Source organism: Anastrepha obliqua, chromosome 1 (genome assembly GCF_027943255.1).
Source record: "Anastrepha obliqua isolate idAnaObli1 chromosome 1, idAnaObli1_1.0, whole genome shotgun sequence".
NCBI classification, from domain to species: domain Eukaryota; kingdom Metazoa; phylum Arthropoda; class Insecta; order Diptera; family Tephritidae; genus Anastrepha; species Anastrepha obliqua.
In genome coordinates, this window is record NC_072892.1 from 18,066,947 (window position 1) to 18,090,163 (window position 23,217).

Consider the following 23,217-nt stretch of genomic DNA (forward strand, 5'->3'; position numbering starts at 1 on the left):
TTTAAAGCTACCTATGAAGTTCAATTTAAATATGTACCCTATAAATCGTTAATAATCTGAACTTGAGTACAGTTTTCGTTCACTGTGTTCAAGGGTATAAAATATTTATTTTGATAATATAGTAACCGTGAATGCGCCAAATATGGTTGAATATACTACAAATGACAAGTAAGTGACAATTGATGGTATGTTCAATGCACGATGAAATTGGAAAAGTTAAAAAATGAGAGGCTGCGTCCGAAAAATAATAAATTGAAAAGCTGAAAAAATGTTCAGATGAGGAAAAAATTTTTAATGAGGGAACCGCATTGCTCACAGCGCACCTTCGACGTAGACATAACTGAGTAAAAGATATTACTGAGTGATATTTAGGTGTAAAAAACGTGGATAAAAGCCAAATTTTTTACAATAGGCGAGCCGTGGACTGTTGAAGCGCCGTGAAAATAAATAATTTATATATAAAAGTCCTGTAAAGTTGGTAATAATTTTGGTACAGATAATGTGCCTGTACTTGCAATGAAAGTACAAACGATGATGCAAGAAGGTTTGCATTCAATGGAAAATTTTACTTTTCGTTTTTCGGTATAGAGAAATAATTTTGACTATTGTGGTTTGTTAAATTTCTACATTGCAGTAAAAAGGCTAAAACTGAGAAAAAACAACGATATAGATTGCAAAAAGTAGTGCGATTATGTTGCAACGGATCAAACGGGATACGAGAAATACTCTGTCCGATTCCGAGATGAGTGCCTCCGGTGGTGCATTCGAATTTAGTGAATCCAATTCGAGTAGCAGTACTAGTGTGAGTTCATCCACATCATGTACATCGGACAGTGACGAGCTGCAATTAGATGCACTTGAATTAGCTAAAATTAACAGCGAAGTGTTGCGTTTACCGCGCGGTCTATGCGAAAATGTAAAAGTATTCCACGAATTTTTTTCTGCAGATACATGGAATATTCTTCCCGAGTCAACCCGCGCAAGGCTGGAGCAATATTTACCGAAATTTACAAATTTGGTTACACCTCAAGAAGCAGCTGTCGAGAGACAGCGCACCTTGGTAATGTTGTTCAATTGCGATTTAAAACGGTTTGGTCATTCCCCGCTTACTGACCTTCAACATGAATTGGAAGATGGAAACTACAGACCGGACGTTCTCCGTTTGCGTCAAAGCATTGCCAAATCACGTCGACGTGAACAAAGGTTTCAGAGATGTGAACGCTATAGTCAGCTTGCAAAAGAGTTGTTTCTATCTAGAGAACGTTTATTACGTGCAGTATATAAATCAGCTCCAGGATCAGCAATTCGTTCAGAGCGTACCATAAGGCGGGAACAGAATAGTTTACATGCTGATACAAAGTTGTGTACCGTGCGCTCTCGGAAACGATTTCGGAAGGAAATAGAACATATTTCAGAACAACTGGGCTTTAAAGCAGGCGAGTTAAGTGCTGATGAAGAGGAATTCGGTGCCGGCGATAATAAGATGGACGATTTTTACCACAGTATAAAAGCTGATGTCTCCACAGCACTAAAACCCTCTGCACCTGCTACGGACCGATACATCTTCAGTACATTATTCAAGCGGCGTCATGAGCTTACTGATGAGGATGCAGTACGCGCTGACCAGCAAATGCAACAGCAGCGTTTATCGAATCGAAATTTTCGAACTTATATCCGCGATCACAAACGTCGTAAGCTTACAGAACCGGTAAACTTTTATATAGTAATTTTTGAAATTGTATAAATGTTATGTAAATATGCAAATTTGAATCATTTCAGACTTTACCTGACTTTGAAACTTCTGACATACGGTTGCGAGATGTATGTGCAAGAGCTCAGATGGGTAGCAACTTTAAGCACCTCTTTGGCATGGGCAAAACAGTGGGACGAAAACCAAAAACAAAATTTCTCCCAAATATGGAACCCCCAGCGTTAGTGCCCATTCAGTCTATTGAACGAAATACTGACACTTCACGGAGTGCCAAAAATGAGGCTCCTAAATCCATTACTATTCCAATCGAAGGCAGTGCGAAAATAGTAAAAGAGCAACAACAGACCGAGCATTTTCAATCACATTTGGCCGACCATTCAAATTCCGCAATACAACATCCATTCCTGCCTGAAGATGGGGCGCCTTTTAACATACTCGATGGAGAAGTGGAATTACAACAGGAAGAGGTTGAAACTTATGGTACTTGCGAGGAGGCTTTGCCGCGTTTCGTCATTTCCAATGAGATTGTTTTACCCACTATTGAACACAGCGACTTACCGCCACAGAAACTGTTGCAAACACCTCATAAGGAAGAGAACGGTAGTTTGGGTGTTAAAGGTAAATTTCAACTGGCTGATAATAAAAAGCGTGATTCAATGGCAGAACAGAACATACCCAAGCTAGAGCCCTTATTAGCTATGAACAGAACACCTTTTGAAAAAAATCGTTCGCATTCACAGTCAAATTCCATGACATGCAGTCCTTCACCTGCCGCTGCGGCGATAGTAAGCCCAATTAAAAGACAAACATTACCACTAAATTCATCTACGAAACCAATCAGTCCTGCAAACATCGGTGTCTCGTCGGAATTAATACAAGAGACCCATGCGTGTTTCTTTTCGCTTATACGCGATTTCTTTTGCGCTACATCCCTTCATAGAATGCAATACAACGAATTGCGTTCACGAATCGACGTTTGGCTTCGTAATCCTATTACGGCATTGAATGACTGGTATGCTCAAGCAGACAATTGGTCAGCACTGCTAATGTCCGCCATAAATTTTCTGGCTGGTGAATTTACCGACCAACCTGAAGAATATGTACCGTACATTGAGTTCAAACCACAGCAAGATATTTTTCAGTGGATTGGAGCCGGTCGTGACTCTGATGCCCGCCTATCAATATTGTGTAACTATTGGTTGCAACGTCGCTACGATGTATCAGATCAAGCGCCGGCCGCATCTTGTCAAAATCTTACAGAAGCATCAAGTGACGCTACAGGAGTATCTACTACTCGCCGCCACTCCATAGATGCAGAGGAGGCTCCGGTATCATATGATGGTGGGGTTTCGCCTCCACCACCACCGCCACCACGCTGTCCCACAACATGGACGGTATGTGCGGCGACTCCCGAGGAAGTCATTGAGTTCCAACGGCAGGAGCGTGAACGATTCGACCAGCCACACCGTGCTTACACGTACCGGATGCATAACTATGAAAGCGTGGTTGGCCCGGTGAAAGGAATATACACACAAATGTATGCGTTAACAAAGGCCCGTGGCCATAGCATGATGATCGGTAATCGTCCAAACTTCGTCACTATACTAACACTAGTCCGGGATGCCACCGCCCGCCTGCCAAATGGTGAAGGTACACGAGCCGATATCGCTGAACTGCTGAAGAGCTCGCAATACATAAATTTGAAGGAAGGCGAAAATGTGCTACAAACAACTGTGAGTGGGGCGTTGGACCGTATGCACACGGAACATGATCCGTGTGTACGCTACGATCCTAAGCGAAAGATATGGATCTATCTCCACCGTAATCGGAGCGAAGAGGACTTCGAGCGCATACACCAGCAACATCAAGGTATTGGAAAGTCTAAAAAAGTAGTTAATCGGAAACCTAAAGCAAAGGGCGCCTCCGGCGCCAAAGCAATATCTGAAATAAGCGATAATAATAATGCTGTTACTACTGGCGACGATGAGAACAATGTTGGAATCGTAAGTGTTGCGAACAACACGCCAAAAGCCAGCGCTACCTTTTCCATGCCTGCATTGGTACCAGCAAACCCAATTATAGTTAGTAGTCAAAGTGCTATAACGCAGCAAAAGCTTATATCCGTTACATCTAAACCATCGGTGAACCGCTCACTTCCAGTGCCGCCACTAAAGTACAATATACCACACCAACAACAAAAGTCGTTGCTTAAATCAACTGTGCAGTCCCATTCGCAACGGCAACAAGAGCATCGACAAGTCAGCAACACCCTTGGCATGGATGCCCAGGTGCAACACAATCAGAGAATCCAGCAGCGCGTAGCAATTCTCGCAAAGAGCACACCGTCTGCTGAAATCACTGCAGAGGAAAACAAAGCCAATAAGCAGTTAGGTTTAACTATGTCACCAACCAAATCTAACATATCGTCATTGAGTTCTGCAAGCGGCAACTCTACGCCGATAATTATTGCTACGCCAACTGGTCTTCAAACTGTGCACGTTTCGAATGCAACAGTCGTGACAACTTCAACGGGGGCCCCCGTTCCATTAGCCACGCAACAGTCCTCGCCTTTGAGTGCCACACTTTGTGGAAAGAAAGTAGCGCTGAACAAACCGATCATCATCAATCAAATTAGGGGCCAGTCAACAATAGCTTCCACGTCAAAAACCAAAGCTTCACATCAACAAATTTTCAAGCAACAAAACTCTATAGGCCAGCAGCAGCAACAAAAACATACGCATGGTTTCATAATCCCAATAAGTATGTCAAATGCCATCACAAATACTGCAGGCGTTGAAGGCCAAAATTTTGTAGCTAAGGAACCAAATTTGCGGACATTGCCGGTTTCTTCAGTATCAGGTGAAGGTACGGCGACGATTTATATGGATAATGCACAGTTCATTAGCAATGTTGAAAGTACGACACCGGAGCAACAACAAAAGCAGACACAAGCGAAGAACATCATACGTCTTGTGCCGAGTATCGGGGGCGGCGGAGTGAAATCAATTTTGCAATCCACGTCGACCGGCCCTGCTGGTGGTAGAAAACAGCCAGTACATGTTATTGGCCATCGCGTTGTGACAGGCGGCAGTGGCGCAGGAGCTGTACGGTCTCAGACGCAGCAGGGTAAATCCATAGGAAACATATCGCTTATGAGCAGTAGTAGCGGCACCCAAACGTGTGGTGTCGCCTCGGTGGTGACAGCTGCCAGTGGATCTACGCTGATAAAAATGTCACCACAAACGTTTGCAACGTTGCAGCAAAAGCAAGGCCAACATATTGTCGTTAAGCAATCCTCTCCTTCATCCCCTGCATCAAATCAACAACAACGTGTCATCGATAAGACCACATTTTTAAGTAATTACAATTAGCATATCAAATTGAGAAATTCAGACTATTTAATTTATTTCGTATTTTCAGAAAACACTTCTATTGTTACTCAGTCAGTCGGTCCAGGTACACAAACAATAGGCAAAACCATCTTTATGCAACAAACACCAACCACTGCGGTCATCCAGAAGTCTGCGGGCAGTGCAGCGGCGTCTGTTGGCTCACAAACCTCCGCATCAACCCTCCCAGCAACATCTACTGGCAAGGTGCATACTATTAATGCAACCAACCTTACTTCTCAGCAACAGCGAGCTCTTCTGCAGAATATAAAGCAACAGAATCAGCAGCAACAAAACATTCATTTCAAATCGGTGCAAGTTGTTTCTAGTGGCAATGCCACACCGCAAACACAAACTCAACAAGTGGAACAAATGCATCAAGTAGTACCGCGCGCTCAAACACTGACAGTGATACCATCCCTTGCATCTGGTGGAATTGCAGGCGCGCAGTCGGCAAACAGTAAAGCTGTGGCTGTAATGGTTTCTCAGGGGCAAGGTATTTCACGGGTATTAAAGACAGGAACTACAAATGCACAGTCTCAGCAGCAAGCCATCACAATATCCACCAATGACTCTGCTGTCACAGCTGCAACAGCGGGCGGTACTCGTATCCTGACAACTTCTGGTGGACAAATAATTTCATTAGAAAGTTTACTTCAGAAACAAAGTAGTGGTGGTTCGTTGAAAATCAGCCCAAGCAGTAATGTTGGCACCATTGTTAAAAGCGTACAAACAAGCAATGTCATACAGCAACAACAACAACAACCTCAGCTTATGCCATCAACCGGGAATACAACCACATATACAGTTGTCTCACAAGCAAGAAGCGTAAATGCCCAGCGGTCTAATACAACGCAAGCCGCTGATAGCACGAATACATCAACGAAAACTACACTGGTAAGTGGGGGCTCCGGTCGGATATTGGTGTCAGCTGGTGGACAGTTGACAGCACCACAAATTGCAAAGGTGCTCGCCAAAACAGGAACGACAACCAATTCTGTGGCTGGTGCAACAACCGCAGGTGGCAACATACGCTTGATCAAAAATGCAACTAACGTTGGGAGTGTAGGAGGTAGCTTTAATATTAGTAATTTACAAGGAAAGCAGGTGGTATTTGCCACCAAGCCAGCAACAACAGTTACTAAAAACGTTGGAAACTCCGGCCAGCCCCAACAAATACAAACTACTGGAATGGTAATTGGAGGGCAGACGGTAAAGTTGCAGAGAAATGTGAGTTACCTATTTATTATTTATTGTATGGTATAAATATGTGCCGAATTTAATATGCATTTTTCTATACTCTATTTGTGCAGCAACAAAACAAGGGAGCTACACCAAACAGTAACGTTGGCGTAATTGCAACACACTCCGGCGGTCAAATGCAAACCGTTATTATGGGTAATCAAATATTGCGTGTTCAACAAATGCCCACGTCTGTGAAAACAGTGGCGTCGACTGGAGCTACAATGCAGCAACGCGTGGCTACACTTCCCGTTGGAAGTTTTGTTGCTGGTAATACTGCAGCTGGTAGTATGGTGGTGAATAGCAGTGCTGAAGCAACAAATAATGCGACAACGATGAATTTACCAAAGACTGTGGTGCTCGGCAGCAGCGGGCAGACAATACGTTTGCAGCAGTCACAGCAGGCAGTTCCAGCAGCCCACCATCAATCACAGCCTCAGACACAGGTGGTCTCTGTCAAGAATACGGCTCAACAAGTAATATTTTCAATAAGCAGTTGCACATTATGAAATAAAATGTTTATTCATTCGCAGGGCGCAAAAACATCGAATGTTGGTCGTGTGGTCTTGGCTGTACAAGGTGGTGGACAGATATTCCTTTCGCCTAATTTTCAGGGCAACACATTAAATCTGAAGTCATTGCAAAATATGAAAGTGGTCTCGTTAACGCCGCGCACTGGCGCTACTACCAGCACGCAACATACCCCAGACAAGCAATCAACTGTGTCACAACAAAACAGCGGTAGCAGCACCTCTTAAAGAGAGTTCTTTTTAGAATATTATTATATGAATGAATGTGAGAAATTATACACAACCATTTGTATGTGCAACACATGATTATAAACTTAAGTAACTATTAAATAGTAATTGACGTAATAGCTAAAACATGGATAATGTATGAGCAATTACTCCTTTTTGATAAGAAGTTTAACTTGTATTCAAATACAATAGTACTAGTGAATATTACTAAAACTTAATTAAAAAAGATCAAAAATTTAAAGTGAGACTGTTGAGTTTTCGATGAATTTTTCAATTTTTGATAAGTGCTAACTAACGCCAACTTTTACATAAAAGTACTTAGTAGTTCTCTAAATTTATTGAACCCGTAGAAAGTTTCGACATTGAATATGTGGATTAAAACGTGTCTATAGTTAATAGCTGATATTTTTAAAATCGTCTAGCTACTCCGTAGGCTGGCATATTGCTTAACATGCCGCCAACACCTGGTCTATTAGGGCCTTGTGGTATATTTAGACCAGCCGGTCCGGCCATTCCCGTCGCGCCCATTCCAACCGATTCACTCATAGCGGCTATTGTGCTTCCTACTCCACCAATGGGTCTGTTGTGTACACCTTGATTTGCTTGTATATCGGACAAGCACGCTTTCCACTCTTCTAAGCGACTGTAGTGTTTATTGAGTAATTGCTCTTTGCGGGCGATTTCATTGCGCAAGTCCTGATTTTCATCTTTTATTAACATATCTGGCTTTAGCGTTGAGACGAGGAAGCGTTTTTGAAGAAAGAAGGCTTCCATCTGCCGGGCAACGTCGATAAACCGATTTGTGGTTTTTTGCACTTCCAGTTCTATTTCATCCTTATTTGTGCCAGTGTTGGGTTCTGGTTTGGTCAACGATAAAAGGCATGCCTGAAATGCTTCCTCGAACTCGTCCATAAGATTGCCATTCTCGTTACTCGACGAAGCCATTACTTACTTATTTATATATACGCTATGGAAGAAAACTATTCAACTGAAGCAAATTGCTTGGCAAACAAATAAAAAATGTTAAATGTCAAACGTCAAAGCCATACACTGCTTCATTTATGTAGTTGCCAGACTCACTAAATTAAAAAAATGATGCAGAGAATATAAAGGTGCCGCCCTTCGCAAACCGTTACTTTGTTCGCTTATTTGCGAATCAATCAATGAATATTGTGATTGTTTAATTAAACAAAATGATAAAAATGAACTGCTGCCTGTTGAATTGTAAAAGCACGAGTGTAAATGAAGCCTATAAACAAAAATTTAAAGTTCAAAGTAACTTAAACAAAAACTGAAAATTTACTACTGCTGTTACCTGTTTAATGTGCTTTGCTCTAAATGCAGTTATTTCTTTGCTTTCACTTATCTTCCTCTTCTTATTGTTTATTTTTGTGTTGACAACACGGCCTGGCATAGCGCAGTCTCGTATTCTACCATTCTTATTGAGCTAGGTCATAATTGGTCGGTTCCGTCATTCTCATTGTAGCACTTTTAGAACTGTTAGGAGCCAAAATTGCTCTTTCGAGTGAGATAAGTGGTTAAATAGTAACGGCAGCCAAAAACAGGTAATTATATCGTTCGTAGTGCACAGACTAAGATTAGAGCGTTCCCAAAATCGGTACTTTATCTTTCGCGATTTTGACAACCGAATGCATCAGCACCTTGGCATCAGCGCTGCGAATAAATAGACAAAATGAAGAACATGAAAGAGCTGCCACATATAAACATATCCGCAATTCTCTACTGGAGGCATATATTGCCTTTCCTTATTGCGCTTTTCGAATTCGCTGTGACGTCAGGCTCCGAAAATATACAAACAAAAGGAGGAAGAGGAAGAAATGCAAGAAGTTATAAACATGCTCACACACTTTTTTGTCACGGCGTCATCCGCACAAAACGAAACAAACTGCATTCAGAGGCTTTATACTCCCTTAACGCGCGTCATTTCGTTTTCATTAGTTTGTTTAGTTTAAATGTCACAAATCACCATATTACCAAGCCATTCACTGAATTTTCACAAACATGTCATTTCTTTTCCTTTTGTTTGTTTTGTTCGTTTTGGTTTTTGTAGTTTGAGAAAGGAGCTGACGCCACACTTTTAAAAATCGCCGAAAATAAAGTAACGGTTTTGGGAAGACGCCATCTATAGCACTCAGTTCGCATTGTTAAAGTTGGTATCGGTAAATCAACTGATTTATTTTTTTCTTTCGCCGTGTCTAGTTGGCTGTCAGCATAGAATGAAGCAAGGCGAATTCATGACAATCAAATGTACAACAATGTACGCCTAATAAGATGCAAATCTTTTATTTTATGTGAGAGCGCGCCCAGAAGCTCGTTTTGGTACTTGGAAGCATTGCCAATCTCTGGGCTGATTTATATTCTAATAATTTAAATTAAAGTGTGTTTTTAGAATTTTCCAAAGCCTCTTATATCATTTTGGACGTCTACTTTTATTGAAAACTGTCTGTTGGTTTATGTATGTAAATTTTTATACAATATATAATATGTAAATATTTTATGGTTGAAGAGCGTAGGTAAGGGAATTGAATTTTAGTTTAAGATATTTTACAAATATACTTAACTATTTTTACGATATAAGGTTATCTGCTTTAACATATTCTGTTTTTAGGTTAGGTTAGCCTGGTTGGCATTAATCTGAACTCTGTTTTTAAGTTATATTAAAAAATTGCAATGTTTTATGTATTAATTTATACTTATTGGATTCGTGTTCATTACTTTATTAGTTTTATAATTCAATTTTGAATAATTTATTTTAAATATAAATCTTTAAAGTTTTTGTTTATTTATGTATTTTATACTAATTGTGCTTATTTTTATTATATGCAGGCGTATATGGGTGATATAAGTCTACTGGGCAACCGCGCACTAAATACTAACCTCAATGGTGGTGTGGAAACTGAAAATCTCTAATTTTTGTTTAAAATTTGCAAAATCAGTGCATTCTGGTGTGTCATTACCGGCGCCTATTATAAAAAATGCACATTTTTACCATGATGAAAAGATTTTTTGAGCGAATTCGATAGCATCGGCTGATGGACTGACGTCACTTGGGATGTGTTTAACAAAAATTAGTTTTTTTAGTGATATAGGAATGCAATGGTATGATCATTGGCTGTGTTGATTTTTTCGTATGTCACTTATACGTATATATATATATAATTGACGCGTTTACGGTTTTTGGGTGTTTGGTCGAGCTCCTCCTCCTATTTGTGGTGCGCGTCTTGACGTTGTTCCACAAATGGAGGGACCTACACTTTCAAGCCGACTCCGAACGGCAGATATTTTTTTAATGAGGAGCTTTTTGATGGCAGAAATATACGCGGAGGTTTGCCATTGCCTGCCGTGTAGAGGTGTAAAAGTAACGAAAAAAGAGGTTGTCTGTAAAGTCGGTTTACTGACGATAGTTTAACGTGACAACGTCATAAGAAAATATTGATGGAATGGTTGCAATTTTCAAAACAAAATTTTAATTTTATTTGTTTGATAAATATTTTTTATGGATATAGAGGAGGAGGTAAATGGAATTGCAATGGAATAGGTCAAGTTACATTTACACAAACGTGAAAAATGACGAAACATTTATCAAATTCATGAAAGATATCTTCAATTTCAAATGTGCATCAGACGTTAATAAGTCAACAACACTAAGAGGCATCATCATCGATTTGCCTTTTTCAAGACACTTTACACTCGAAACACTCCCTTGCATTTTCTACGTTTTCTATCATCATCCTATTCTCAACAGAGAAAGGGTTCATTACCATGCACACAGGAAGAAGGCATATGCAAATACAAGTATGTGAATTTATATACCTACATATGCGCGTATATATACATATATATGCTCACTCCAGTAGGACAGAGCCAGATGTCGAACGTTGCCGAACGCGGCGGCCGATTGTGCTCTTTGTCGTTCGTTCCGCGCTCTCGCTTGCAGTTCAAGCACATTAGCTTACATTTGCTTGCGTACGAAATAGATTCGTATATTTGATATGTCCATATGATTTATATGCATCTTTACATATAGATTTGTTTTTTTGACAATTGCGCGAAATTGTATATTTATATGCATGTTTATATACATATTATATATTAGTATACAACATATCTTATAAGGTATGTGGTAAATATTACCATACATTTTTTCCTTCATATATAATAAAAAAATTAATAATAATAACATTAAAACAACAGATATTATTAACAAACTTGGTTTTATTTTAATATAAATTCTTCAAGTAAATCAAATTAATAATAATCAATAAGAAGGCATATGCAAATACAAATACGTGAATTTATATATGTACATATGCGCATATACATACACATATACGCTCACTTAAGTACGAGAGAGCAAGATGTCGAACGTTGCCGTTCGTTTGCTTTGTTTGCTTTGTCGTTCGTTATGCGCTTTCGCTTGCAGTTCATTCAAGGTAACGACAATAAGCAAGGTAACGACAAATGCGCAAGGTAACGGCAATGAGCAAGGTAACGACACATTTTTTCGTGCGTGCAGCCTGTTAAATCGAATTATAAGACGTTATCACGTCAAAAAAGCAAACACGTATATGTTCGTTACTATAACGATGAGTACTCGTTACTATCGTATCGTTACGTTACTCGTTACTTTTGATACCTTATCCATAACGCAACGAATCGAATATGTTGTATCGTATGGTACGCGTACAGTATGTGCCCATTTACACGAGGAGAAATCTGGAAGGGAAACATTTTGTTCGGGGGTGAAGGACGGCCGCGGAAGAGAGAAGGGAATTTGTCTCCTGTACTGGCGACACGCTTTGCTCTTCTTATTCGTATTTCCAATCTTAAAGCAATTTTTGACAGTTGCTTCATTTGTTTTCTTCTTTTGTGGGAGAAGGTTCTGAGTTATGTGTTGGTTTTCAAGCAAACGGAAGATGACAAACATCCGAGCACTGCTTGGGAAATGCACGATTATTTTTGCTAGTAAAGTAGGTATAATTTAAAATATATTATGGGGCATGTTTACGTTGAATTCTAATTTTCCCCGCATTTCTAGATACTTAAGTTAATTTAAGTTAATTATTTATGTATGAAGTATTTTTAATTTAATTTTTTTTATTCAAGTACAACAATTTATAAATATATTTAAATAAAAAAACAACAAATTATTTATTATTTAACCAGTTTGCATTTTTCATTCATATATTAAGAAATTACATGTAAGCGCGTGCGAGAATACATCCGAACCAGACGATGCTAAAGCATTAAATGTCCAAATGTTGCCGAAAACAATTTTGCCCGTGTGGCCGCGAATGAGACATGAAAAGAGAATTTCCAGTGTCTCCCTTCCAGATGTCTCCTCGTGTAAATGGGCACTATGACGTTGGGACGTCACAAGAAAGTGGAGAACTGCAAATGAAGTATTGGCTGAATCTCCCAAATTATAATGAAAAAGCAACAAATAGGTGTCAAAAAGTATTTTTTGACAATAACATTTAAACAACAAAAATCTTTCGTTCCTGATCTAAAATCTTTTCCATTCCCTTTGGCTGAATAGAGCTGTGCTTCTCGCTTAATATTTGGCTCGATTTGGAAAAAGTCCTTTCAGATCGTACAGAAGAAGCCATAACTGATAAATATTTATCAGCCAAGCTCGAGAGCTCCGCTTATAGAATTGCCCGTGCTTGCCACCATTTCAAAGGACACTCATTTCGAGATATAATTCTTTCCTCTAAATATTGCCTCATAGTAATAATACTGCTGCTAACTACAGAGTTTGAAGCTGACACTGACGTCGTCACAGCGTCAAAATCTTTCCAAATTGAATCGTTATCAGCGTCAGTGTTGCTAGTTTTTCAGCTCAGTTTTCAATGCATCTTTCGCAGATAAATCAAACCTAAATGCCAGCTTCTTAAAACGCGGGTCTAATAGTGCTGCTTTAGATAACACAGGGTGCCTGTAACAATTCTGTAACTTTTATATTCCGTTAGTATTTTATTTGCCAGTTTCTTTCCTGTATCTGTTAATATATTCATAGTTAAACTGACCAAAATTCTGGCCATACTTTCCGTCGAAGCCATGACCATTGAAACAGTCACCTTTTTTTCTGAAGACATATCTTCAGTGAGTTCTTTGAATGGCTTCAGAATTTTTATTATTTCTGACAGTGTCTGCCATTCGCCTGCTGAAAGAAATGAGCGTGCGCTATACGCGCATGCGCAAACAAACGTACATCAGCAAACGTTTTTATACACGTATAAACCTATTAGGGGGCGTCCATAAATTACGTGAGATGTTTAAGCGGGGAGGGGGTCGAGTCAAATCTCATCTAATCTTACGTTGGAGAGAGGGGGGGGGGGGGGGTCTCGGCAAATATCACGCAATTTTTTTTCTGATTGAAACAAAAAAAATTATACTATTTTGGTCCATTATCCAGATTGTACATGCTTAAGATTTAGTCTTAAGCGTAATCGTAGTATGATTAAGATCATTCACTAATTCGTTCGAAAGAAAATAATTTCATTCATACTTCGACGTTATATGTACATTACTACTGTCAAACCACCATATTTGTTTTATACCAAATAGCTCAATTTAATCTGAATTTACGGTACAGTGCAGCCCGTCGTTTGTTTTCGCGCCACTATCAGCCGAACGCGCGACTCGATGAACAAGAGCGTACGAGCTGAGTGGCAGCGACACACGGACAGGTTCCAACCTTCTTTGTTTATTCTTGTAAATGTTTTACTCGACTTAGTTCATGCTCTTACTAATTTAAAATGAGCTATCAAGATTTTTATAACGCATACGTCTATAAGGCGAAGAAGTCCTGCCACGACGATGTGGTAAAATTATGAAGAAGAGTTAATACATCACATTAAACATGAGATTGAACGGCTTCTCAGGGAATCCACTGAGAGAAAAGTTCGGTCTGCTTTAGCATACCTTCAAAAGGTAGGTTAAATATATATTTTTTTAAGAAAATATTTTTTTTTATATAAAGTTTAATGTTACAATTAATAGCATAAAAAAAACTCAAACAGTGAATTTCTTGATAAAATATGCTAAAATCATAACTACAAACTATTAGCGCGGTCTTCACTGTTTTCACATAATTCAAAATCAGTTTCTTGTGATCAGCGATGATGAGGATGAAGCTATGTCGAACACTACACCATCTAACGTACGTCCCACTCCAGCATAAGATACTATGAAGAAACAGATTGCTAAGCTGCATATGGAGCTTGACCTAAGTGCTCAGCGCACGCCGGAGTGATCTGCAAATGATTCTTCACGACCGTTTTCTGCCACCTCCATACCCTATCACTCAGGTTGATGGACGTTTGACAATTTCGGACTTTAAAGAACATGACGGAAAGTCATTTGCTCCATTTCGAATACGCCTACCGATTCAACCGCTGAATGCATTCATCAGCACACCTTATGATCTCTATTGCCCAAGTATACGTGATAGTTTAGAGAAAAGATGCTGCAGTACATGCGGTATTTACTTCGCATCTATCACAAGAGCTGCAGAGCACAGGCGAGCAGCTCACATTGCACCAGCTAAGCAAGCGCGTATGTTCCGCAAAGTGCGACCCTCACGGATTGTCACAAGACGAGCTAATGAGTTACTGTGCGCAAGCGTCAACGGCTTAGCGTGGCTAGATCAGAACGAAGTTGAAGGAGCAGATGATTTTACTGAAAATCATGTGGACATGTTGGTCCCAATAGTCTCTCTTGAAACCGCGCATGATTCTCCATGGACTGAATTAGAGAAAATATTCTGTTTTTAATCGCAGTAGTTACGATTTAAGTCTTCTATTGTTAAATTTTTATTACACTTATAGCTCTGAGCAATATTGATTACTAGTCTTAACTAATTGTAAATAAAAGCACGAAGCAAATTTTTTTTTTCTCTTTTTACAATAACAATCCAACGCGTTTACATAAGAAACCCACATTTTGAAAAATCTCACGTGAGATTGGGGGTTGAATAAAATCTCACGACATCTCACCAGGAGGGGAGGGAGGTATAGAAAATTAAAAAAAAAACACCTCACGTAATTTATGGACGCCCCCTTACCTACGTGAACTGAACTCATACTACAAAAAATGCGAGTAACGAAATATATTCGTGGGTAACGTTTCGTTACTCGGTACTAGAGAGCGCACCCGTTACTCAGTACCGAATACATACAGTTTGCTTCAGCTCTACTGCCGTGAGTCGACCGGTATTAGAAACAACTATTTCTTCATTTTGATCTTTCACTGAGATGCAAACCTACGTTCCCTCTGAATTCCGAATGGTAGTCATGCACCAGCCCATTCGGCTACGGCGGCCGCTTACACAAGCTAAGTTTTGTTAAACATATCCCAAGTGACGTGTCAGACAAAGTTTCCATCAAAATTTGTTTTTTCACCATAGCTGTTGCGGAGCCCCGCTTATTTAATTACGCAGTTTACCTATTTAAGTTATTTGTCATTATGTTTTATTCTTGTAAATTTGCCGTTTATTATTTCTCCAGTTTATGTATATAACCACCGTTTTGCAAACCGGGATGCGTTTCTCCACTTTTGTGGCTGCTTATAAAGGGTGGTTAAATTTCAAGGGCCGATGTTGAATGTGAACTCCACCTAAACGCCAACGACACCGTTGGACTTCTTTCTTTGGGATTATTTGAAAGAAAAGGTGTACGTCGATAAGCCAGCATCAATTCAAGAGCTAAAGTATGAGATAATTCGGCACATTAACGGCATAGAACCTCAATTATGCCTCAGCGTCATCGAAAATTTGGACCATCGGAGTGAGGTGTGCCGCCGAGGCAGCGGCGGCCACTTGGGTGATATTTTGTTCCATACGTAATTGAGCCATACCAATATTATCATAATAAAGAGAAATGACAATAATTTCCTGAAAAAATTGTATTTTATTCAAAATCAACACCGGCCCTTGAAACTTAACCACCCTTTATTAATGTACGGTAAATGCAATTGGTGAAACCGTTCACCTAAAATTGTATATAAACAGGACGAGAACATATCTTAAGCAGTCGCGGTCAGCTAAGAAAGTAAAAGAACTCATCGCGGTGAGTATTTGTTAATTAGGCTGTGCTTTCCTTTTCTACCACGATATATTTGCTTATAATGTCTAAGTGCGTGGACCGAATTTAAAAATTATAACACGCAAATGTAGTCACTATATCAGCCTTTTGATTTGTATTACTTTTTATAAATTAAAATTAAGAATTAATAGCAATATTTAACGTTAAAAATACGTATTTTTTGCATAAGCTTGAAAAAATGCCCTATTACAGACGCTTATTTCACTTAAATACAAACACAGAAAAGTAACAAAATCACTTATAAACATTCTTTATTACATTAAGATTCGATTTAAAGCTATTTTTACTACATAATAGTCCAAATTCTATTAAAATTCTATTATTACAAATGTTCTTCTAACCGTTTGTAATACCGTGCAGAATAAATTTGAGGAGCGAACTGTCAAACGAACGATGAGAGAGAGAAGAACAAAGCGAAATAAGAAAAACCCAGTCAACCAAAAGGGAACACTTCTTTTATTGTTATTTCTATTATTTATAGGGGCGCTTTTTTGATTTCAAATATACATATATATTACAAAAACAAATATTTTTACAAATACTGAACATTTGGAATAAAAATCGCGCGATTTTTAGTCAAAATTTTCGCCTGCGGGGCTTTTTTGATTTCAAATATACATATATATTACAAAAACAAATATTTTTACAAATACTGAACATTTGGAATAAAAATCGCGCGATTTTTAGTCCAAATTTTCGCCTGCGGCGATTTTTGGTTTCAAATATACATATATATTACAAAAACAATTATTTTTACAAATACTGAAAATTTGGAATAAAAATCGCGCGATTTTTAGTCAAAATTTTCGCCTGCGGCGCTTTTTTGATTTCAAATATACATATATATTACAAAAACAAATATTTTTACAAATACTGAACATTTGGAATAAAATTGCGCGATTTTTAGTCAAAATTTTCGCCTGCGGCGATTTTTGGTTTCAAATATACATATATATTACAAAAACAATTATTTTTACAAATACTGAAAATTTGGAATAAAAATCGCGCGATTTTTAGTCCAAATTTTCGCCTGCGGCGCTTTTTTGATTCCAAATATACATATAGGTATATTACAAAAAGAAATATTTTTACAAAAAAAAAATTTTATAAATAGTGAAATAATGCAAAATCGGACAATTTTTGACCTGAATTTTCGCCATCGGCATTCATAACTTTTACGATAAAACCACGTTTTAATAAGTGCTATGAAATGTAAAACCTAATTTAAATGCTTGCTGGGTTGACGACTGCTGTATACTCTTCTCTTCAACTGTATTTCAGTACAAACTGCAAATGCGGTCGGATAAAACCTAATTTTTAAACTTCTCCTGGGAGTTCCATAGGGACACTAGGAGGTTGGAGCTTTCACAGTTATAATGGTATGACCTTGCTCTTTCTAATGGGCGTGGTGGGTGGTGCCACGCCCCCTCCCTCTCTGCCCCCCATTCAAATATATCGTGGTAGTAAAGGAAAGTTTTGCCGTTAATTATTTATAACATGTATGCACTTGTTTAAATTTTAGATTTAAACGGAACTAAGCGGTTATGTATAGATTGGATCTTGTTAAATTCGTGCCACTGGATCGGCGGTAATAGCTAACACGCAAACCTTGAAATCTATCATCCTGGCGTTTTTACAACGTACAAGAAAAAGAGTTTCGAACAACGCGCATTTATTAAAGTTGGTGGCGCTAGACCAACAACAATGTTTTCTACGCTTGATTGCCACGGCAAAGTAGAAAACAAAAAATTAATTCGCCTTGTTTTATGCTCTGCTGACAGCCACATGGACACAGCAAAAAAAAAAAAAACAAAATCATCTGATTTCCCAACACCACCTTTAATAGATTCGCTTTGATTTCGAAACTAGTCATTTCGAATCTGAATACAGCATACCATTTGAATATTTCGAGGAGCGGAGTTAGGAAATCGCAACTACAAAAATTCTTATTCTAATATAAATACCAAATATGCACTTACTTACCCAATTTACTACAGGTGTTTATCCTCCGGGTAACATTTTATCAAAGTCATTTTACTTGGATTATAAGTTTTTATTTTGTTACATTAAATTCTCGTTTTATTAGTTGACTGAATATGTATACAATTTTAATATCTTAATATCTTATATTACGTGTACAAGTATCCATAGTAGATAAAACCAACCATTTAATATAATATTTATGGTAAAACTGGATGATTTTTAAACAAAGACATAGGTGCGGCCCTGAATTTTTTACATAAAAAGTTTAATTCTCATTCTCAATATTTGACAAAAAAGTTTTGCATTAAGCAATACATACATACATACATTAGGTGGAGTGATTTCGCTTCTTAGTCGCTTTTGGCAGACCTGTAGAAGATTGACTTTCTATCCCAGAAACAAGGATGCAAAATGTGATATTATTTGCCTCAACGTATGCTAAGGGGCACCATTCAGTTTTGAAAAAAAATTTTCATTTTCATTTTACAAAATTATGTACGAACATTTATGCATACAATTGTAACTTTGTATGATGTTTGATGCACTGCTGGATGTTGCTTGATTTCAAAGCGTTCCATAAGTAAAGCAACTTGTAACGCTATTTAGTGCTTTGTTGTATTTGGTGTCATCAAATGATTTTCAGTGACGAGACTGCAAGTTGTGCTGGTTTTTATTATTTCTTATTTAAGTTATTATTTTATTAAAATCTTTATTATTACAAACAAAAAACTAAAAATCGTTAATATACGAATACAGTCTGTATCAGAAAAACAGGAACCGCGATTATTCATGAAGTATAAAAGATATATATTGTAAAACCCTTAAGGTCGCCTATTGATGGAATGTATGTTAATGTAAGTGTAGGCATAGTATAAGATACACCCAATAATGTAAACGTAGAGTAATGCTAAGAAGAGATGTAGTATTAAGTAAAATAAGGCAACCCTAAATGACAAATGGAAGAAAGAATAAAATGGAAGTCACTTCCGCTTGGATCGTAAAAATAGCCAGTCGTTTTATTTCTATCAGAATTTAATCGTGAGCCATCCGGCTTTAAAATATCTGGAAATACCCTCGATTTACAACTCAGGTGTGGGGTTGTGCAAACGCAACCCAATAAACTACACATTTTAAAGATAACTTTAATATTTTGCGAGATAATGGCAAATATTCGCCAAGAACTAACTAACGTGCTGACTGAGGCTGGTGTGGAATTTCCAACTACAGCAACGACAACCCAATTGCGCCGATTGCTGCGGGATGTGGTAGGAGCCACTCGGAGCACGGAAATTTCAAGAAATGACGATAATTTAAATTCTGCCGCTACTGCTGGTACTGCCGCTGTTGATGCCACTGCTACTGCCGACGTTTTCACCTCTGCTGACGACACTGCCGGTACTGACACTAATGCTGCTACTAGTGCTACTGCCGCTACTAATGCTACTGCCGCTATTGATACTACTGCCGCTATTGATATTATTGCCGCTTCTGATGTTTTTGACTCTGCCGCTACTGATGTACGTGCCGCTGCTGACGTACGTGCCGCTGCTGACGCTACCAATATTAGAAACTGTGGACGGACTAGTATGTTTATTGGTCTAGATGAAGAGATCGCAGCTTTGCAAAAGCGGATAGAAATTCTCAAGCTGGCCAAACAAATCGAAGAACTCGAAGGCCGTCCGAAAAATCAGAGTATACGGCGTCTGGAATTTGGGGACCTTGAACATGCCATCCCCAAATTCAGTGGAGATGATGTCACTTTAACGGTGAACCAATTCCTAAAAGATTTTGAGGATCTAATGGAATCGACTGGAGCTGACGACCGATTTAAACTGCTTGCACTTCGTCGTTCGCTGACGGGCACGGCGAAAGTTTTCCTGACGACAACAGTAGCGTTGAACTATGGTGCGCTAAGAAAAGCGCTAAAAGACGAATTCGACATATCCGTCACACGGCATGAGATATATAAGATGTTGGCACAACGTCGCTGGAAGCGGAAAGATGAGTCGCTGCACTGTTATGTGCTGACAATGCAAGCCTTAGGAAAACGAGCCAATGTCAGCGATCTTGAGGTTATTGATTTTATTATTGATGGAATCGGGAATGTCCCAAACTCGCATATCCTTATGACGGCCCGAACCTTAGACGAATTCAAGACGCTGGTGATCCGTTTCCAAAACAAATATTTTGCAGTTGGCACGGCACAGACAGCAGCTCCCAAAACAACAAAACCAGCAGCCGAACAAAAAATAAAGTGCTACAATTGTTCGAAGGATGGCCACATCAAACCCAACTGCCCTTACCCTATGCGACCAAATGACGCCTGTTTCCGATGTTGGAAGATGGGGCACGATCACCGATCCTGCCCGAACCCACCAAAAGTTTTGAAGCCCCGAGAAGTTGCTGCCGTACAAGTGGATACAGACCATGACGTGGTTGGCGCATTTAATTATTCCGACTAGCTTTATCCAGGAGTCACTGGTTCCTAAAGGGGTCCAAAAGGAATGTGTAAAGAGACCAGTTCAAAAATACAAAGGCATGGGTGGGAAATATATTGAAATACTTTATGTTTTAAAAACTTTTGTTAAATACTGTGGAAAAATTGAAGAAATTGAATTAAATGTAATTTCCAATAGAAATATGACTATGCCAATTATTTTGGGCCGTGACTTCCTGGGGTTGTTTAACATTAAATTATCAAAGGCACTGAAGAAATATAGTAAGCATAAGTTGTTTCAAATACGGTCCCTTATGGAGCCAAAAAGCTTAAATTCTTTAACCGACTCGAATGCATTTATCGCAGTTGCGGAACAGCATGAGTTAGGAAGAAACCATGCTAGTAAAATCATTCTAAATGATTCCTTGTCTTTGGGTGAGTTCACTGCCGTTGACGTACCTGACATTTTCCATATTGATTTTTCATCTGACGAATGTAATGTTGACGTGTGTCCTAACATGACTAAAATCTGTCGTGATAAATTAAAGCAGCTTATTAATGATAATTATTTAAAGTCAAAAATAAAGCCCGAACCATACAAATATGAGATGAAGATTCATTTGACAACTGACGTTCCTTTTCATTCCGCCCCCCGCCGATTGTCATATTTGGAGCGCAGCCAAGTGCAATCCATCATTGATGAACTTCGTGAAGAGGGGATCATAAGACCGAGTGACTCGCCGTATGCCTCAGCCGTAGTATTAGTGAAAAAGAAGAGCGGTAAAATCCGTATGTGCATAGACTATAGGGCCCTTAACAAACTTACCATCAGGGATAATTACCCGTTACCTCTGATTGATGACTGTATCGAATATTTACAAAATAAAAGGCATTTTTCAGTATTAGACTTGAAAAGCGGTTTCCATCAGGTGCATATGGCCCCTGAATCCATACCATTAACTTCTTTTGTGACTCCAAATGGACAGTTTGAATTTCTGAAAATGCCATTCGGACTGAAGAATGCACCTGCGGTATTCCAACGATTTATCAATCATGTCTTTCGAGATATGGTTGATAATAGGAAAATTATTATTTATATGGACGATATTATTATCGCTACCGAAACATTTGACGAACATGTAGACCTGCTGAAGACCGTATTAACCAGACTTACCTTGCGCGCACTAAAACTCAATCTGGAAAAGTGTAAATTTGGATATGACGAAATCGAATATCTGGGGTACTCAGTAACCAGGACAGGAATACTGCCGAACAACTCCCATATTAAGAGTATACAAAATTTCCCTATACCTACTAACTCAAAACAACTGCAGTCATGCATAGGTCTGTTTTCTTATTTCCGCCGATTTGTACCTTCCTTTTCCCAGATAGCCAAACCTTTGCAGAACTTGCTTAAGAGAGACGCGCGATTCGAGTTTGATCAGGAGTGTATTGACGCATTTAACGAGTTAAAATTTAGGCTGACGCGGAGCCCAGTTTTGGCCATATATAGTCCCAAAAGGGAAACCGAATTGCATTGTGATGCAAGCAGCATAGGTTTTGGAGCAGTGCTATTGCAGCGGCAGGACGATGAAAGGTTTCACCCAATATCATATTTCTCCAAAACAGCAACAAGTGCAGAATCAAAATACCACAGTTTTGAGCTGGAGACGCTAGCAATCATATATGCATTGAGACGGTTTAGGACTTACTTAGAGGGTATTCCCTTCACAATAGTAACTGATTGCAACTCACTAACCTTAACTCTTGATAGGAGGCAGCTTAATCCCAGAATAGCTAGGTGGGCCCTTGAATTAGAGAACTTTAATTATAAAATAAGACATAAGCGAGGTGCTGCGATGGGCCACGTCGATGCATTAAGCAGGAGACAGATAGGTTTAATCATAGATGTGGATGATATCCAATTCCAAATACAAGTCGCACAAGAGCGAGATAACCATGTTAAGACTATACGAGACCGTTTGGAACGCGAAAATGTCACTGACTATGATCTAATGGACGGGGTTGTTTACAAAAGAAATCAAGACGGGAAGATGGCCCTATACGTACCTCATGAGATGGAGTCTAATGTCATACGCGTGATACATGAAAAAATGGGTCATTTAGCAACTGAAAAGACACATGAGAAGTTAAAATTGTACTACTGGTTTCCCAATATGAGATTAAAAGTGGAAAGGTTTGTAAGAAATTGTCTGAAGTGCATAATGTATGCCACACCCCCACAGAATAAGGAAAGAACTTTGTATCCCATCCCCAAAACTGCTTTGCCATTTGATACGATCCACTTGGATCATTTTGGACCATTACCATCGATTAGATCTAAACGTAAACACATTTTAGTTGTTGTTGATGGTTTCACAAAATTCGTAAAACTTTATCCGTGTAATACAACAAGCACTAAGGAAGTTATTAATGCTCTTGACAAGTACTTTAGTTATTATAGTAGACCAAGGAGAATTGTGACTGACCGAGGAACCTGTTTCACCTCTTTAGAATTTAGTTCATTTTTAACGAAACGAAATGTAAGTCATATAAAAGTTGCTGTAGC

At 38.8% G+C, this 23,217-nt stretch overlaps 2 protein-coding genes across 4 annotated transcripts; one reads left to right on the top strand and one right to left on the bottom strand.

The window, feature by feature from the left end:
• The first annotated feature begins 224 nt into the window (after positions 1–224).
• Positions 225–7,345, top strand: LOC129244444 (uncharacterized). 3 transcript variants are annotated; one of them, XM_054882085.1, is made up of 6 exons: positions 225–544; positions 635–1,708; positions 1,780–5,068; positions 5,132–6,330; positions 6,414–6,818; positions 6,876–7,345. In XM_054882085.1, exons 2-6 carry the CDS (start codon positions 692–694, stop codon positions 7,098–7,100), a joined length of 6,135 nt encoding a protein of 2,044 aa, XP_054738060.1. In that variant the 5' UTR covers positions 225–544; positions 635–691; the 3' UTR covers positions 7,101–7,345. The 3 variants fall into 3 exon arrangements, with proteins under 3 accessions (XP_054738060.1, XP_054738068.1, XP_054738052.1); XM_054882093.1 differs by having other exon boundaries at positions 225–478; XM_054882077.1 differs by having other exon boundaries at positions 225–1,708.
• Positions 7,346–7,402: 57 nt separating this feature from the next.
• Positions 7,403–8,118, bottom strand: LOC129244463 (mediator of RNA polymerase II transcription subunit 28). The gene has a single exon (XM_054882105.1). It carries the CDS (start codon positions 8,043–8,045, stop codon positions 7,509–7,511), a length of 537 nt encoding a protein of 178 aa, XP_054738080.1. The 5' UTR covers positions 8,046–8,118; the 3' UTR covers positions 7,403–7,508.
• Positions 8,119–23,217: the final 15,099 nt, after the last annotated feature.